The sequence below is a fragment of the Drosophila gunungcola genome (genome assembly GCF_025200985.1).
Source record: "Drosophila gunungcola strain Sukarami chromosome 2L unlocalized genomic scaffold, Dgunungcola_SK_2 000008F, whole genome shotgun sequence".
NCBI lineage: Eukaryota > Metazoa > Arthropoda > Insecta > Diptera > Drosophilidae > Drosophila > Drosophila gunungcola.
In genome coordinates, this window is record NW_026453163.1 from 2,179,916 (window position 1) to 2,200,218 (window position 20,303).

General features: G+C 37.8%; 1 protein-coding gene across 3 annotated transcripts in view; it reads right to left on the reverse strand.

Annotated features, from left to right (window-relative positions):
- LOC128253271 (inactive dipeptidyl peptidase 10) overlaps window positions 1-20,303 on the reverse strand; it is a 39,258-nt gene that overhangs the window by 18,450 nt on the left and 505 nt on the right. For 2 of the 3 annotated variants that reach the window (XM_052981545.1, XM_052981547.1), the window contains exon 2: window positions 1,084-1,729. The exons of the other annotated variant lie outside the window; for it this stretch is intronic. In XM_052981545.1, the coding sequence (XP_052837505.1) occupies window positions 1,084-1,113 (30 nt within the window). In that variant the 5' untranslated portion in view covers window positions 1,114-1,729. The remainder of the gene's footprint in view (window positions 1-1,083; window positions 1,730-20,303) is intronic. 3 annotated transcript variants of the gene reach the window in all.

Genomic DNA, 20,303 nt, shown 5'->3' on the forward strand with positions numbered 1-20,303 from the left:
ACTTTTCCGCCTCCACGAAGTACTTCTCCAAGTTGGATTCAGAGTAAGTCGCGACTGAAGTGGCGATGTAAGAGTTTAGTCGGCTTGTCGGCCAAGTGGACCTAATAATAAGTCCAATCGCGAAGATAATCTCTGGGCAAAGCAATCAGGGCTTTCCCGAAGTGCCACCGGAAAGCAGCCTTTCGTTCTTAATATTCTATCTGCAACTCAATTGATGAAATGGAAATTTATTCAAGGCCGTGAAAAGATCCTTTCGACTAACCATTTAGAAATCAATGCGCTTAGTTTCAATAAATTAAGAAAGGTAATCCAAACCCTAAAATTGTGTGGTCGCTTGTTTTAATTCCTATCGTTTTAATTAAGGTGAGTTACAATTATTACAAAACAAATACTGATGAAGCTCTAAAGGATCATCGCTGTCATCAGTTTAAAACCTTGGGCGTGCTAGCGTAGCTAGCGGTCATTCTCATGTGTAATTTAAAAGTTCGGGTAATTTAAATTTAATTTTTATGAAACCCGTTTCAACAATATTAGTTAAGCACAGACTTAAGACTTTTATTTTCATTACTCGTATTGTAAAAAGTCTACATTTAAAATTACGCGGACGCATTTATGGCTGGAATAACTGACTTTTGATTATTGGTATCCAGGTAATAGTACTCTACTTTAAAGAAATAATAATAACAGAATTTCTACGAAAAGATTTAGCTTATTAAAAAGTTAATTACGTTGCAGAACAATAACCTCTACATTCTGCTTACGTCAGCTGGCCCACTTTTGAATACCAACATTTCTTAAAGTATTCTCCTTCCGCTTTCCAATTTTCTCAGTCATTAGGCAATTTGAAATTATAATCCAAGCACTAAGCTTAGGTTTCCCTGAATTTCAATACGCTCGACTAATCTCTGTTACTCAAAGAAAAAGAAACGGAACTCGGTAACCCGGCACGCGCACACACGGATATTTGTTTTTAAAATTAATTATGCCTAATTATATTTGGGCTCAAAACATATTCATTTTTTGCTCAGCCCCTGCGTTCTGTTTTCCGCCGGTTGTTGGCTTTGTGAGCAAACAAAAAATTACCTCATCATCGTAATTATCCTGCTCAGGCATGACTTGATGTTTGTCGGCTTAAGGCGCTGGATTTTGCGGAAGTCCGATGGGGTGGTGGATGCTTGACAAATTAAAGTTCCGCCGGCTGTTGTCGCTGTCGGCGCTTCCTCGCTGGCTGTATGCTTTTTATATTGATAATCGAATAAATTCCGCCGGCGATATTTTGCTAGCTATTCTAATTTGTCTTGTTCTCAAAATCAGCTCGCTGAGGCTGCTGGCATCTTGTGGAGCTCGATATAACTGGAGTCACTTCCGTTGGCCATGCTTTCGCGAATTATTTTAAAGCTCGTCCTTGACTTTTGGCAGCTGTCCTCTCTTGCTGCCCATCTGCCACCTTTTTCTGTCGTTTTTGCTGTTGTTGCTGCTAATTATGAATGGTCGTTGTTTTTGGGGTTGGCGTTTGACTTAGGAACTTGTCGTTTTGGTCCTTGCAATGCGCTTTTGCTGTTAGTTTTTCCCGCTTGCCGCGTCTGCCGTTACTAATGAGCGTACATTTTCAATTTTTGCAGCTGCAGCCAGCCAAGTTTTCCTGTGTCTCGTTGGTGTAGTCGTTGGTGTTGGTGTGATGAGTCCTCCGCTCTGACACTAATGATGCAGCATACTTTTAGGCCAAGCGCTAAATTGGAATAGAGTGGGGTTGGAACGGGAAGAAAAAACACACACAATATTTTAAAATGCAGTTCTTGCTAAAACATTTCGTTGTTGCTGTGGTGGGTGTTGTTCATCTTCTTTGTGTGTTGTTGTGTTGTTGTTGTTAGTGCCAATTTGGTGTGTTGTGCTTTTAGCCTTGTAAGCGCTTGCATGAGTGTGTGTGTTAGTGCTTATATAATATGACACATGTTCGGGGCTGCTGCATACTTTCGGGCAGCTTGTGTGCTTATGTGCTAGGCCTCTCTGGCATTTGAATGTGGGTTAAGTAGTCTAGTGTTTAAATATTTGCATAAACAAAGGCCACTGCCAAAAGCAGGCAATGTAAGTTTCTAATTACATGTACGGCAACATTGCAGCGACTTAGTTTCCATTCTTGTAGTTGTGAGGGGAAAACATGCAGGTAACCCAAAATACCAATATATTTAATATGCAAAATGTTGCATGCGGTGTAAAGGGGGGAGCGGATACAACTCTTTAAACATGACTGGGTTGTTATATGCAAATTGCTCAATGGGGTGGCGGGTGCAGTGGCTGAGTATAGGGGAGTGTTAATAGCATTACATTTTCGATATAAGTTATGACAAGGTTTTCTTTTTTCTTTTCTAGTTTTTTTTTTCTTGGTACGCCTTATAAGCAGCTTATTATGCAAAATGCACGTACAGCGAACGATAGCTTAAGGGCATGTAGAGAGATATTCACAGTCCGATAGAAGTTATATTGTGGTCGATGATTTGTGGCGTTAAAAAAATTAAATTCAAAAAAATATGCAATATTTTGTCAGCTATTTACAATTCAAGAAGATATATAAGTGAAAATTATTGAAATTTAATTCACCTCTACCAATGATTCGATGACTTGTAGAACCCCAAGGATGTTATACTCATAATCCAAAGCCTAGCAAAGCTGTTTTCTACACATAAACTTTAATTACCCTGAATGTCAGCTCTATAGCCCCATGGCCTGAGGAAGACAAATGACACCACACCCCAATACTGGCTGCCTTCCCTCGCAAAACGATAGAATTTGCTCCTCGCCGCAAGGGGAGCTTTAGCTTAAATAGCCAATGACACACAAATAATCTTCAATAGCTCCGTGAGAAAAGGCGGGGAAAGGAAAGAGTGTTTATCATTCGGCTGAGTCATCTTTTGGGAGCAATCACTGTGCACTCTTCCTTGGAACACATTACAATGCATAAACTTTTGGTCGTTGTCCGGTTTCTGCTCGACTTTTACCTAAACCGACGGCCGCAACTATAAATTAACATAAAATGTATAAAAGAAACACAGGACTCGCTTTAAAAGTTTCTTGTGGGAACATGGAAATGTTTGATATAGCTGCTAACATAAATTTCATTAATTTTTACCTAACCAAATTGTTTGGAGTTTTTTGTTGTGTTCTGTTTTGTATTGTTCTGTTTTTATTCTGGCTTGCTTCCGCAGCCAAACGCAAATTTTATTGTTTTCATAAAATGGTTTTCATTTTTATGCCGAACAATGTAGCAATGAAAAATTCCTCACAGCAAAATAAAACAACACGAATTGCATGTTTGCAATTGTACTGCTAAAGAGTACCGACTGCTGACTATGGGAGTCTTGTTACGAACAACAATAAGTAAAACCAAAAACATCTCTTTTAAGGTGAAAAAGCTGTAACACACAACATTTTTAAAATAAATTTGTATAATTAAAAAAAAGATATACGTTGGAACAAGCAAATACATTTTCTAACCATTTTCCATGTAGTCCACTGCAGCTACATATTTTAACTCCCTTGCAGAGTGAAAAATAAAAACAAGTTTCATTAATCGTACCTTGCTAGAAGGTGTTTTTCACTAAATTGAACATTTGGTTGCATACTATACCCATGAAGCATTGAGGCGTCAATTCAAACCATAAGATTGAAAACAATGTTGATTTGTTCAAAATTCCTTTTAAGGACTTTTCAAAAATCGATTAATTCTACTGCCAAAAGGACAACGCATATCCTTAACTCTGCCCTTACCTTTCCTACCTGCCCTGGATGGTGAAACATTACAAACATAGCACCAATACCCAAGGGAAAAAGCCTATAGCGATGCTTCCCTATCTCTCAAAAGCTCTTAGGCAAATAACGGCCAGAGGAAATGATTTGTCCCACAAAACAATTCAATGTTTAATTTCCAATCTTGGGTTTGTCCCTTCAGAATCTGTAATAAATAAATAATAAATAATAGAATAAATAAATAAATAAAGAGATCTGAGGATATCGGAATATAAGTCGATAACAGCCAAGTAAAACGGGAAACACTTCTTGATTTTAGAAAAGAGTTAGATACAGTAAATCATTTTCGGACTACGCGGGATCTTTAGCAAGGTTCTGTTTTGGGGCCAATATTGCTTTCATTGTATTGTCAAATAGCCAAGTCCATAGTGGTTCTCTAGTTCGTATTAATGTCTGTGTTTGTTCAATATATTAATCAATTTGCATCTGCAAATGGTCTATCCTTAAATCCTTAAATGTATGGTGACTTACAAGAAGAAACCCAGTACTGAAAATGTACAACCTGTTCTAATTGATCAAATGACACTATCTTACGTTGACCACGCAATTAACCTTGGGTTCACATTTAACAACACATTAACCGGGATGGTCCACAAAAGCGGAGCAGTAAGGAAAACGTACGGACTTTTTAGACTTCTCATCTTTAGTCAGCAATATCTTCATCTCGAAGTCAGATTATAATACTTGCCAAAACCAACCCGACTGACCTCTACTGCATGGCAAATAAGTTTTTTGAAGCTGTGAAGCTTAAGATGATGCCTAGTGACCGTATTCCTTAATACGCAAAAAACTGCTATTATTCGGATTTTAAGACTGTAATCGATTGAATAACTTTGACAACTATTCGCAAAATTAGCCGCACTAGGGTACCTAAGTATCTGTGTTCTGAGTTAAGCCTTTATCCACATTTTCATTAGTTCTGCTCGTCTCTGAAATCAACTCCCGCACTGCATAAAATCAACAAAAAGCTCCCAAAAATTAACTTATTTACTTTCTCTTATAAATTTAAAAATGAAATCTAAACAAATTGTAATTTAGAAAAAGAAGTCTGTATCACTGTGTTTTTATACAAGTGAACTATATTATTATATAATCTAGTCGTCCGTTTTGACTTGTTCCGACTTTTATAATACCTGCAACAGAAAAACAATTTCTAGGTTGCGTAGAAACGGACGGACAGAAAATCGGACAGATGGACGGACAGACAGACACGGCTAAATCGAATCGTCTGGTGATGCTGGGCCTGAATATATATACATACATTATCAGGTCGGAAATATTCCCTTCATTGCTAAGCAACCTTTTGACCGAAATTATAATACCCTCGGCAGGGATATGAAAATATTAGCAGAAGAATTTAACTTCAAATATCTTCATCCTACTTTTAAAATAGGACTCAATGTTAGAACTTATCTTATTATGCAAACTTTTGTGGCAAGTTCTGTGTGTGGAAAATTCCCTTCCTCTTCCTAACGGTTTGTGTTTTTCATTTTGTCATTTTGCTAAAAGTTTTTTTAGCTTTCTCTGCAACTTGGTTGCATGTATTTTGTTATCAACGTGTTGACACTCATTCGTGTTGGAACTCAGCTCTCCATCCTACTGCCATTGTTTCTATCCCGTTCTTCGCACGACTTCCGGCGTGATGCAGCCGTGCGTAAGTCGCTTCCGGTTGAAGGCCGAGTGTCCGTTTCAAAAAGTGCTACACCCACACTCATGGACTCGTAGGGGTGCCGGCACACTTGAACATATTTCACTCGTATCATCCTCATGGCACTTTGCAAAAATTTTAAATTTATTGCTTCAATGAAGCGGCAAAACATACATCATACAGCCAAATCTACATCAACAAATCAATAATATGAATTGTTTATTATTTTCAAAGAAATCCCAGCTCACAATGTAGGACTGATGCCCACATACGGCTGCCGAGGAAAATCAATTGCATCTGCTGGAAACGTTTTGCAGGCGGGCAATTTGAGGGACACTCTTGTGGCTTTTGCCGTCGCTGCTACGTGCAAGTGGCAAGTCGGCTAAACCCGGCCCATGTTGCACGTAAGCCGTAAACGTTTTTAGGTGCTTTGCGGCATGGCTGTCTGACTGGGCGGCTGGGTTACGACAGCCATAATGTTTCGTTAGTGGTCGGCCCAGTTCTCCTTGACAGCGAATATCTAGAAGGCACTTCCAGGGGCCCAATAATGTGCCTTCTTAAAGCTGCAACTGCATTTTGAATGGTCCTTCAATTGAACTCTGAGTGCGCAAACCCCTGCATTAAGTCAAGTGTTTAATTAAATTCACTTTGGACAAGAAAGGAAGCAAACTTCGCCAAGCCGAACTTCATTAACCCTTGCAGCTATTGCAAAAACTAAAAATTCTTTTAAACAATAAAATTATAATTTACTTACGTATATGTTTACATGCATTGAAGCTGGGATGATTTGCAGCTCAATTATTACATAGTTATTTTATATATTTTTATTATTTCTATGGGAGCTATATGATATAGCTATATGATATAGTCCGATTTTGATGAAATTTAAACCGTAATTCTGAAATATTTAAACATTTCTATATGTCGAAGATCTAAAAAAAAATTTAAAATCAGCATAGTTATACATTTTTTTTTTTATTTTTCCGATTGTTGCTATGGGAGCTATATGATATAGTGGTCTGATTTTGATGAAATGTAAACCGTAATTCTGAAATACTTAACCATTACTATATGTCGAAGAACTAAAAAAAATTAAAAAACAGCAAAGCTCTAATTTTTATTTTTTTATTTTTCCGATTGTTCCTATGGAAGCTATATGCTATAGTCGGCCGATCCGGCTCGTTCCGACTTATTTACAACCTGCAATAGAAAGACAACTTTTGGGAAAGTTTCAGTCAAACGGACGGACAGACGGACGGACGTCGACTCTCCTAGTGATGCTGATCAAAAATATATATACTTTATAGGGTCGGAGATGTCTCCATTACTGCGTTGCAAACTTCTGACTGAAATTATAATACCCTCTGCAAGGGCATAAAAATAATGGAACATTGATTTTGAATTGTGAAATATGAAATTTTAACTTTAAGAAACAAAGTTTTAATAATAAAAAGGTATGTCCCGTAATTAGAGCTATTTAGTTTTTAAAACTACTTAGCTTATAATACCGTAAATAAAATCGTTAGTCCAAAGCTCGTTGAGAATATTTTACAGCGTCAAACTTTAACCTATGTTTGATCTTAAAAGTACCCTTTCGCCCAACCCTTTAACAGAGCTGCACTACCTCCCATTTCAGCAGCACTTCAGCAACAAAATATTGCGTACCATAAAATTAGGCTGGCACCATTAAACGGGGCAGAGAAAGGAAGCAACTCTTGCCTTCTGGCCCACCCACCAGTGCGACACAAACGGCAAGGCCATCGCCATCTCTTCCCTCCCTTTGTTGACTATGGCGACGGGGCTTGCACATTAGTTTTAATGCATGTTTCATGCGCCATTAGGCTTAATTAGTGGCATTCGCAGCCCCCACCGTGCCCAACTTAAATGAGTTTCAATGTAGCGGCAGAGGTCAAGGGTTGGGGTGGCGTGCTGACTGTAGACTGCAGACTGACTGCCTGTCTGGCCCCAACTGCCTGTCGTTCGGTATGCAGTTTTATTATTGTCGTCCGCTGCAGGATGTTGCAGGATGTGCAGTGAGCTTTTAACTCCGCTCCTGTATCAGCATTAAGCCCAGCGGTCGCCGGAATCATCAGTCGTTCATTCATTTTAAGCGACGCACACGCACGCGGAAGAAAAATTAAGATTTAATTAAGAAAAATAATGAATGCGTTTGTCCTCGGGCTTAAAGGGGACCAAATAAATTGTCTCTCATGGCACGGCCTGAGCCTTTTGGCCTCGACGGGACTGGGACTTCCATCTCGACAGCCAGCTCAGCTGCCATTTAAAATTGTACCGCACATCGAAAGCAACAAAACTGAGTGCCAAAATTAGATGTCTGTCTCTAGCTAACAACAGTTGATTTGTCTCGAGATTAAAGTGTTTTTTTGGCAGTGATGCGGCCAAGAATCAGACCAGTTTAGTTTCGTTTGAGATAAAGCCAAGGAAAAATTCCGAAAAAATTTTTTTTTAATTTCTTGTGTGAAAACTTGTTTCCCAACAAAATTATCTCTGTTTCCATATAACCCTCTATTATACTACTTTCAAACCATTATGATCGTAATATCTGCTTTAGTTCAGATCATCAAAATTAAATTCTTTAAAAAACGAATTTTTAAAAATAAATTGTTTAACGAAAAAAAATTATTTCATAGCTGCGTCAAAAGCATCGAATTATGTGAGTGTTTCAGCTTATTTGTATAGCATCTCTGTTCATTTCCGCCGAATGGCGCCAAAACTTTATGACCACCAAAGGACGCTTCGGCTTACAGCCCATAAACAGGCAGCTAGTCGGTGGCTCATTGAAGCGAGCAAAATGTTCGAAAATGTTGTTTGCCCAGGCAGTTGCTGAATCACAGAGCGAGAACAGGAATAAATTTGGCCGAAGACTGAAGGCAACCCCCAAAAACGAGACTAGTTAACTTGGACAGAAGTAGCAACAACGAAAGATTGCCGAATTGTAAAGCGGGCCATAAAGCCAAATTAGAAGGCAAGTCAGCCAAAGTAAATAAACAAATAAAGACGACGGCGACGTCGACAACTGACAAGGAATAAGAGACAAGTTCATGTCCATGTCACTGTCTCCCCGTTTGGCTCCGTTCTCGCTTTATTTGGATTTTTCTTCTTTAAGGCCATTTCTGGGCAAATTTATGGGCCACATTTCCAAAGAACATTTTTCACCTTGTAAAAGTCGAGACCGCGAAAAAACCAAATTACATAGAACTTGTGAAAAGAATAACAAATATTCAGCGAGCGCATCCAAAAAATTTTCAAAACAAACACGACCGCCTCCAAATTGTAAAAATCGGCATGAATATATTTTACAATAATAAACAGTCCCAAAAATGTTTAAACAGCTCTGAGAGAATAAGAGACATTGGGAGAATAGTCCAAATATACAAAGGTAGGATGAGACGAACCCGAAAACAAAAGTTCATCAACATCAATAAACAAAGTGCATTTGTTCGATTCCAGATAACGAAACAGCCGAAAACATTTTACTCAACCAATTTAAGTGGAAACGCTTCGGTTGCCCATCGAAGTGCTGATGACCTATTGGGGATAAAGGAACGAAAGGTCGCGAAATAGACTCTATGCTTATGTTCCTATTGTTCCGAAATTTCGTATCTTTAATTGAGATTTTTATAACTTAATAAACGCTCAGTCGACTTGTTAAAAAATCTATTCGTTTTCATATACATCTATAGTTTGATTGTGTTCTTACAAATAAAGATTTGCAACTAATCAAGAATGAATCTGTTTAAATTCTTTTTACTCAGTAAAAGTTGTTTGTGAACAGGAAATATACAAAAAACAACATTAATTAATACGGAGATATATTTAGCTTAATTTCCGCAATTTTTATATACATTTAAAAAGTTTAAATATTTTCACTTTTCGATGGTTGTTTTGATTTGTTGTCCTTTCAGAAGATAAAATATTCCACTTGTAAACATATTCACCTTAATATAACTATACGTCAGGCGATATATAAGAATCGCAAAGCATTACCCCTACCACACATCACGTAGGAAAATATACTATAAATAAGAAGGAAATGTTTTGATTATTGCGGCAAAAAGCTTTTATTGTACAACCTGGCGTGTACACAATATTTTACATTAAGCCAACAAACAAAGCCGCAGAACTGTGAGACTGAAGATGAAGGCAAATGCGAAAATTCCCTTGTCGCTTAACTCTCTTGGTGTGTCAGACGATGATGGAAATGATTTCAGCATCTATTTCTGAGGTCAGCCAAAAGGCGTTTCTTTTGCCTTGACAGATTGACAGATATAGGCGATATTGAGTATCCAGACTGTGTGGTAGTATTATGGACAAGACTCGTCTGCAGTTAATGAATTTCAAATTTTACACTTTCCCATCGTAGCCCAACAATAACAAAGTCGATTGAATAACATTATTTATTCATAGGGAACTCTGGCTGTGAGGCCATTAATTAAATCGCAGAGAGAACTTTTTTATAGAATAGCTAACAAAAGTATAATTATATTGAAAAACGCGTAAATTAAAATTACCGGTTTTCTAAGCAAATTTAAAACTTAAGATCTGTTTATATATTTTTCTGATTATCATCGCGATAAAATAAACAAATTGTATTAAAGAAATAAATGGTTTTCAATTGCTGGCAGATATAGCTGATAATATATTAACCTTGCACTCATATATAAACATATATACATAGGAACTATAATTTCGAATTGAATTGAAAATACGCCATTAGTTGGCTATTCAGCAATTCAATTTCAAATGAACGAAGATGCCTCGCTGATTGATGTTTATGGAGCGTAATTTGTTCTGGCCGCTCGGAAGAATCTTATATATATATATATATATCGAAAATCTGGAGAAGGTGAGTGAAATAGAATGCAGGCGAGTGAGTAATGGTTGCAAATAAATGTCTAAATTCAAAGTGAGTGAAGAATGTTTAAAAGAGAACACAACAAAAAACTTTATTCGATCAATCTATGGCAGATATATGATATCGTTTTCTGATTTTATTACACTTAGAAGCGAACTTGGGAATTATCAAACCATTACTATGTTTAAAATAATTCAAAAAAGAGTACATTTTTTATAAATTTCCAATGGAGCCATATGATATTTTATCATATGCATTTTTAGTTATTTAATGGTTTGTTTTGTTTTTAAAATCAGGAAATTTTTCTTATGAGTGTATTGAAAATTATTTTATTATGAATAAGCTATTAATTCAATCAAATTTGAAAGAAACAAATGTTCAAAAGCAAATTCGACTATTTAAATGCCAGATTCTTACGCTTCATTCTTTGACCTTTCAAAGCGTCTGCGTCTTAAATATGAAGTTGTATCCTCCCTTTGATTGCAGTTGATACCTTGATACCACAAATAAATATTTATCGAAATTTTCTCATTTTAAGCGAACTACTGAATGCGACTAAATAAGCCAGCCACAAAAACTCATTACGTTCAACAATTCAATGGAATTGGAAAAAAGCGGAGGTAAAATCGGCAACGAAAGCTATTTGAAAGGCTCTTTGGAAATGGAATGAGAGGTATGGAACTCTTGCCAATGTCCCAGCCGCATGCGATGCATAGCAGCAGGAGCTGGTTTAAAATGGCACCGTAACCGAGCCGCAGTGCAACCACACATTCCCCGCACGGCAGCCATAATTTTCAATTGCAATACCAATTGATTGATAATCTTTTTTCCAATTTCTGTTGCTCGTTTCTTATGAATTATTCATAGATTTCATTCCGAGTTGGCTTAAAATGACCGGAAAATTGCATTATAGACATGCCGGCGGCGGGGAAAGGTAGAAATGACAGGCAACTCGGATACCTTCCACTCGAACATGTCATTGGTGCATTAAGGTCACCGGGGCCATGTCAGCTGTGTCCTGCCTGCCGTTGGCCAGCGGCAACGAAACATAAAATATACATGCCATGGCCGGCCATGGCACACAGTTCGGAATAGTGTCACGAAAACTGTTAAAAAGCGCTTCACCAACTTTCACAATCAACAAACATGACAAAAACTGTATGTTCCCATGCCTTCAGCCCTCAGACCATTGCCCATTGCCCATTGCCCGCCCGCGCCCTTAGAACACAAAACAAAAACAAGTGTCAAATACAAGCTCAACAAAAATGAAATGGCAAAAACTTGCTGCATAAGTTTCTAGACGAGGGTTGAGGGATGGGTAACTGTCCAGAAAGTAAGCACAAAATGCTGTTGGGCTGATGGAGGAAACAATAGTCTAAATGTCTTGGACACAGTAGTAGAAGCTCATGTGCACTTATGTTAAATTATTTTGTATTTTGTTTTTTTAAATTTATATTTCTTTAGCCATTGGGTAGTTTTTGGATATTTTTTTAATTATGGGCATGTATGTAGTGTTTAGTAGAACAAAATACGTTTTTCATCAGTTTTCGATGTGTGTGTAAGTAGTCTCTTTTATATCTTGACATTTAACGTGTGATTTTAAATGTTTGATCAAATTTACTTCTACTACTATGTAAGGGCAGTGGTTTTCTGTTTTCTTACATTTTTAATTTTATTCCAATTTTAATTTTACCAATTTGAATTTATCCCATGACTAGATACTAATAGATATAGACCTAAATAAACTAAATTGTAGTTGAATCTACACTAAAACATCGCTCAAAAGAAATCCCTTCCCCGCCAAAAAGAGAAAATATGCTCTATGAGCCATTTAAAGGGTATGAGGAGAGATGAAATTGCTGCTGAAATGGAATTTTTACTGCATGGACATGAGTCAGCGACAGAAGGCATGGCATACGTTGAGGCGCAAATGACAATGAAAAGTGCTTTGTGCTATTGTGTATAAGTGTGCGTATGGGTGGGTGTGAGTGTGGGTGTGGGTGTAAGTGTGCGTGTGCCTGAGCTAAACGCAAATAATGAAAGTGGATGTGCTGCACCAAAGGATGGAGAGAGCCCGACACGTGAGATGGAAGCAGTCAACAAGCGAGCGCAAAGTGAAAGTGGAAAGTGCACTCAACACGAAGTGCATCAGTGTGCTATCGTTGCACAATGGGAAAAATTACAACTTTTTATGACTTTAATTGAGAACCACCAAGTTTTATTGTAAATAAATATATTGTATACGAAAAAATAAATTTCCTTACCGAAAAAGGGGAAAGTGTTCCTTTAAATCATGTGAAATATCGGAAAAGTTTGAAAGACTCTTGTTGTACCTCTTTTAAAAATACAGTTTAATTGCTCAAAAGCAAACAAGGTAAGATTTACTTAAATCAATGAAAACAATTTCTAAGAAATATTTTATCTTACACTTTTTATAATTTTAATTATAACTTTTAACAGCACTCGGTGAGAAAGCTGAAACCTTACAAAGGCAGTATGTCAGTCAAAACAGCCATATTTTAACAACTTTTAAGAAATGTGTTTTTGCCAGAAAAAAAGTCTGTTTTTTCCCATAGTACCTAGAGGCCCCCGACTTTAGTGTGTGTGCGGGAGCTGGCTGTACTTATGTTGCATACCCCAAGGGAGCTAGCGCTCAAGATAAATAGCTGTGGGTGCCAGAAAAACAAATCTGAACACCGCGTTCACTCCCTTCCTTCCAGGGCCTCTTTATCGCAGGTGCATCCCTTAAAACTGAAAATGGTGGAAACATTTGGCAAGAAGATGAGGTAAACTTACGGAATACTCTGGTCTTCTGGCCATAATTATGTTCATTAAGACAAAAAGTTTTCCATATGCCTGGCAGCCGAGCGCCCCTCAAATGAAGCACACCATTTAAATTTGAATTTAAGTAGCCGTTCCTCCTCATGTACCTTAACAACTCCCCTTTGCGAATCAACTCTTCGCATTTTCTCGCACATGGGACTGAATGGGAATGGGAATTCACGGTCTTGGGCCACGTTTTTATTTGCATATCATTTGCTCGTAACGGCTGAGAAATGAGTTCTAGAAAAAACAAAAAAGGCCTAAGACTAACTGACTGCACAAACGAACTAACACATATATAATATATAAGGATAAACAGAGAAAAGTACATTGCAATATAAATACGTTTAAAAACAATTTGCAAATGTTTCTACGACTAGTATTCTTCCAAAAAGGCATAAAATAATTCAAAATTAATTTTTGTATTTTATTATTAATTTTATTTAATAACTATCGATCATTTAATCATAGCAACCAACTTGAGTTTTAATAAATCAAAGTTCGTAAATTAAATATATCCCTGATATATTAAATCAACTGTCATCAATTAAAAAGAAAATAATTGCAATAATTTTATGTCGTCGAACGACAATTTTAATTTATATTATAAAAATTTAATTTTTTGCCAATGTTTCAAGGCTTAAAGAAGAAAGACATTGTTTTAGTTCGGTTTTCCTAGGTCAGCTCTATATCAACTATTTTTGTGAAAACAATCAATTTACACCTATTGTTTAGATAAAGAAAAGTTTTTCTTTTCAAATAAAAATCTCAAGTTCACAACGTTTTCTCTCCGTTTGAAAGCCTAATTTTCAGTGGAGGAAGTAACTCAGTCAGCAATTTGCTTTAATATTAAATGGGTAACGAACCGTAAGATATATGAATGTGTTATATAGAATGATGCGAACGCATTTCGGCCAGAACGTAATGTTAGGAATCATTGGGGAGACGGGGACCCCTGAGCTCTCGGTTCTGCGGTGGGGAGGTGGATAGGTGGCTGGGGGTGGAGAAGTGCCTCCAAGGTTGAATGGACATGGCATTGAGCGTCTTGCTGTGTGAGTGGGTAGGTAAAATGGGTAGCTTCGAGTTTTGTCTTAGCATAAACTTTTCTCCAACTTTGATTAAGTTTTAACTCTGAAGAATCATTTGCCTAGAAAAATATGTTTGCCAGTGAAATCTTATGAATTCGCCAGACTAATTGCTCAATCTCAAAAGTTTTCAGCATATTAAAAGAAAATTTTCCCTTCGTTTGTCAAAGATATTTAATTTATCATTGAAAATGTCTGTTAAATTATGTCACGAGTAAGTTAAAAAGTAAGTTTTAAATACTTCGCAGGCGAGGTACTTGTCCAGCAAGTTAATACCAAGTTCGGTGTTTGATATTGTGTTAGATAAAAAATGAATAAAATCATTTTGCTTTAAATAATTTTTACAAAATAACATCTGGCTATTACTTATGTATGTAAAACAATAGGGTTAAATTCTATAAATCGAATGGAAATATTTGATATATCTTTTTTTATTTTTGCCACAGTCAGACAAAGATGATAAGAAAAATTCTCTACATTTTGTATATATTTTTAAGTTAAAGAGTTTGCAGGAACTCAAATTGAATTTGAAAAATTTTCCTTAACGTTATTTATTTACAATCCAACATCCTTTAGTTAGGAGATATATTAAATGACATAATTGTTTCGATTTTCTTCCGCTATTCTCAGAACTTTTAAGGCCAACCTTGTGCGAGTTTCCCGGCTGAATGGAAAATTGTTGCTTCTTCAGTGTGTGTCGGTCTCTTGGCTTGCAGATGTATGTAAACGTATACGTATTTATACAGGTATTTCTGTCTGGGAGCGTGTTAGTACATGAGTTGGTGCGCAAGGTGAAGCGTTCCGGCGGCAGAGACATTCAAATTTAAATACAAATGTTGCACGTGCCCTCGAAGGTGTTTCTGTACAATCCTCCCGATGTGCTATATCTGCATCTGCACGTGTGTGTTTGTCTGTTTGTGCGGGTGTTGGTGTGGGTGTGGGTGGGCTCATTTCAGTGATTGCGCCGCTATGGTTTAATAAAGCAACACCAAGGCGACGTACGGGAGGACAATTACTTGGAATTGCGTGAAGAAATGGCAGCCATTCCGGAGAGTTTAGCAGCAGAGTGCTATGAACCTCGTATAATAAAGCAACTTACCGGCACAATTGGCAGCCGCAGCCAGAAATAAAAAGTGAGTTTCAAAAAAAAGTAGCATAAGCAAAAGGCGGACAAAAACTTAAAAGTGAAATGAAGTGTGAAGCGGCGTTGCTCGCATAAAATCCTGCTTTGGCCAGGCACACAATTTATACTTCTGTTCGGTTTGAGGACTTTCAGGTGCGACTAAGATTGTATGTAATTGTTTTCGGTGTGTTTGCTTAGGTTAATTAAAATGCCCAGCGCAAACACCAAAGTGTACTTGGCCCAGGCCACAAAAATGGATTTTATATTTATATCAGCATATACATAGAAATGTATATTTTTATCTTATTTTTCCGCCCTTATTCCCATTTTCTTTTTTCCCTTTAAATTACCCTGGAGCTGCCCACGCGATAGGTCATTCATTCCTTCCCAATTGGCAACGCTTAGATGGTCAGATAAATACATAAAATAATATATATTTTCACTTGCTTTTAATTAATAATAACACCTTGTTAACAGTAACGTATTCCTATTAAGTCTGCTGAACACACCTGGAGTATGTTTGAACTAAAATTTAAGGCCACATATTTTTTCTGAGTCAATAAATTGAACTCTTATTTCAGAATTTATAAGTTTAGCGTCACCTAAATCCCGATTACTTTCTTGAAGCTTATTTATTTTAAAATTTTTTAGCAGACAACTGGTATCTAATAGTCGGGTACTCGGCTATCGCCCCATCATGTTTTACTCTCCATCTGAATATTACATTTACAGTGTTCAACACTTGAGCTAGGAGATTGTGCATAGTTTTATAGTTATATTACTCACATCAAAATATAATTTAAATCAATTATGAATTTCAATTACATTGAATTACACGGATGGAAATTCATTTAGTTTTCTGTGTAAGTATAAGTACTCTACTAAAAATAGTTACGCTCGGATAAGCCAATTATTGGGGGCAAAATTGCAAATATATTTGTTTGGCCAAAAGAATTTGGGCTTGCTCAAAAAAACTCCGTTATCCTAAATAAAATGGAATTTTCGGTAACATTTAGAGCTTTAGGTATGGTAATAAATACGGTTTCAGTTCTGTTCTTTGCCTTTTTTGCAAAATTCCTGCCCGTTCACGACTCTGGGGCATCTCTATTCTGCCACCTGCTGCTGCCTGTCCTGCCTCCCGTTGACAGCCCAGCTGCCTTTGGTGTCGCTGTTTACCCGGTTTCTATAAAGCAAAAAGCAATTTGGTCTGCCAGCGAGCGGGCTTTGGGCCGCCTCTCCTTTGACAGCCTTTTGTGCTGTCTGTCTGCTGGATGTCCTGCTCGTCCCGCGTTCTCCCCTCGCCCCGAACAGGCCATTTTATGCTGTGCCCGTTAATGTTGTTGTTGCACCGCGGTGTTGACACCCCGCCGGCTTGGCACTTCAATTTTACAACGACAGCAGCAGCAGCAGTAGGGGCAGCAGAAATATCACCAGAAACCATCACCTGCCTAATGGCCTGTGCTGGCTCTTATAACCGGACATTGCCGTCCATAACTCTAGTGGACACGCAGGCAGGGTACGGAATGCCTTTTTCATTCATATTTTTAGTACATAATCTAAGCTATTAAAATTCAGTGCTGGAAATGACAGTGCGTATACGTAATGCGGCGAGATTGGCCAAAATTGGGTATTCAAAAGGCGGCCAGTAATTGCCGAGCTTAACGGCAAACGAAAATTCGCAAAGAAAAATGCCTTTTTATGTGTCCAGAACACCAGAATTTTAAATTTAGCTCTCCCTCTGTTACCAAGTTAATCCTTTCGTTTGCCCTAAAATTTCTTAAGATTAAGCTTCCTCCGAAGGCTCAGAAACCGCATACAACATCCATCATCCGCCAGCTGAACCACCCGTTCCAAAAACCACATAGCGTTTGCTAATGATTGTGAGCCAGAAGTCTTCACCTCATCCTTAACCATGGCGAAAAAAGCGTTTTGCCGGCGGCGAGCGCTTCACGCCAGTTCAGAAAACATAATATTCTTGAATCGTGTGTGCGTGCCGGCGGCCTTGGCGGTGAACTTATTCCGAACATAGCATAGTTTTCAACGCTGTGAAAGGCACCCAAACTCGCACATTAATTAAAACGACGAGCAACCACGAGGCGGAGCATCGGACTCATGGCCATCAATCAAAATGACAAAATAAAATGTTTGTTTTTCCGCTCGGAGGGCGGGCTTCTGCAGATAATAATGTGCATTGACAATGCCTCGTCAAGTATGCAAAGGCATTCGGATTCGACTGTTTGCAGCTGTCGAAAATGAAGAGACCATAAAATGTTGTAGCATGCGGGGACAAGGCGAATGAAATTTATTGCCCTGTTGTGATAAACGTGACGCGCAATGCCAAGGGCCACGCCCTCCGAAAGGGGCGGGGATGAGCAGGACATTTTACAAATGCCTGTAACATTTGATTTGTGTGTGTGTCAGCCAGGGAAAAAGGAGGCATTTTCGCCATGCGAACAGCTGACAACAGGTTAATGCGAACCAAGCGGTTGCGGGAAGTGGCTTTTTGTATAATGAGGTCAGATTGATGATCTATAATGGCTGAACTTGGGCTCAAGTTGCTCAGATTAAGCTGTTGGCCAAAATAGCACTAACTAAGATAAATGCCCGTTCAGAAATTAGTCGGTGCTATACCATATTTATTCGGCTTGCCAAAGCTGGCCTTCTTTCTTGTTATTATCATTGTATAAACGGTTAGCACTGCCTTTGACAACGATTATATTGTCTTACATAAACGATAAGCTATCGGGCAAAAGTAAATTGGGAACGCGAGACAAAATTGGATTCCCATACAATGTGAATCTTATGGGAATCGTAAATTGGAAGCAAGGTGCTTTATTTTTGTTTTGTTTTACTTAGAAATCATAATTTTATCAGACCAATAAAGTTCCATAGTTATTGTAAAAATGGCCTATATATATTTACCTACATATATTTAAATTATCTTTAATATTCACAAAAAACATGAATGTTTTTTATACCCTTGCAGAGGGTATTATAATTTCAGTCAGAAATTTGCAGCGCAGTGAAGGAGACATTTTCGACCCTATAAAGTATATAAATTCTTGAACCGCATCACTAGGAGAGTCGATCTAGCCATGTCCGTCTCTCAGTTTTAAAGCTATCTGCATGAAACTTTCCCAAAAGTTGTCTTTCTCTTGCAGGTAGTATATAAGTCGGAACGAGCCGGATCGGACGACTATAGCATATAGCTCCCATAGGAACAATCGGAAAAATAAATGAAAAAAAATTATAACTTTGCTGTTTTTTAATTTTTTTTTTAGTTCTTCGAGATATAGTAATGGATAATTATTTCAGAATTACGGTTTAAATTTCATCAAAATCGGACGAATATAGCATATAGCTCCCATAGAAATAATAAAAATATATAAAATAACTACCTAATAATTGAGCTGCAAATCATCATTGCTTCAATGTTTTTAGACATATACGCAAGTAAATCATAATTTTAATGTTTTCAAAAATATTTAATTCTTGCAATAGCTGCAAGAAGCCGAAGTTTGCTTCCTTTCTTGTTTTTAATCTTTTTTGACTTTTATTTAAATTGGAAATCGATATCATACAGCTGCCATAGGAACTCCCGAATAATTGAGCTGCAAATCATCAAATCAGCTTTAATGTTTTTAAACATATACGCAAGTAAATCATAATTTTAATGTTTTCAAGAAAATATAATTTGTGCAATAGCTGCAAGGGTATATGACTTCGCTAGCCGAAGTTTGCTTCCTTTCTTGTTTTAATGTAAAGTTCAAGTGCATGTAAAGGCCCCAACTGGATAACTGATAACCTAGAAAAGCTGCTTGTCAGGGAAAAGTTAACGTTCAAGGTTCAATCAACTTTGCCCAGATTGTTTGCTCAAATTTGTGTCCAACCTGGCGTATGCTCGACATTGGCCCTCACCATGTTTCGTTCAGTCCGCCCGCTGCGTCCCGCCAATCGCTTTAGGACCCTGTTTTGACATTTTTCCATCTCGCTTTTTTCGGCTTTGTTTTTACCAGTTTTCGGACCGCGTTTTTGTGCTGGACTTTCATACCTTAGCAGCTGGTGCCCGAAATAAGCCTAAAAGGTAGAACATTTACCCAAAAAAAAGAAAATTCCGCGAGAGTTCTACCAACTGCATTTTCATTCCTTTTTCATACGTTTTTGTGGTACAATTTTGTTTTTTCCATTTTCATTGTGCTGCCAAATCCAAAATATCCAGTTGGCTAGTTTGAAGGCTTAGATAAGGACTCATGGAAATTAATGCGCGATTCTGTCTCTCAATGGGCATCTGTTTTTGGCAGCCAGCTTGGCTTTACGATAAGGCTTGGATTGTTTGTGTGCCTATATTTAACCTCAGGTTTTTGGGTAAAAAAAAAAACGCATAAAAAGAAACAAATCTACACGGACATGCGGGGCGTATACTTCACGTATGCTTCACGTGAATGTGGCTGCTTGTTTTTTCCCCTTTCAAGCGGCAAAAGTAGTTAAATAAAAATTACGTGCAATGGAGCAGAAGGTGGCCAGGACTTTGGCTTAAGATACCCATGTTCCATTGAGCATATTAGCTAAAAACTTCGTCAACTTGCCTTTTTAAAGGCTAGATACCAGCTTTCAGTCGATCTGAACCTCCCTCGACAAAGTCCCCGATATTATCCAGCGGCAAAGTTCAAAGAGCGCAACATTCGATGGGAAATGGAAATAAATATAAAATTAGCAGCAATAGTGGAGGGAGGTTTTCGCGGAGGTCGGCATGCAAACGCGTTTAAATAAGAAATTCAATTTGGTGGAGCAGAAACAGGCAAAGGGAAAAAGGCATGCCGCAAAAATTTGGTCGGTGAAAAATGTGTGCCTGTGGGTGAGTGCGGGTTTGATCTGGGGGCAGTGCTTTAATGTGTTTCGCTTTAAACGCGGGAATTCCGTTGGTTCGGGAAGGGACGAGGCTTT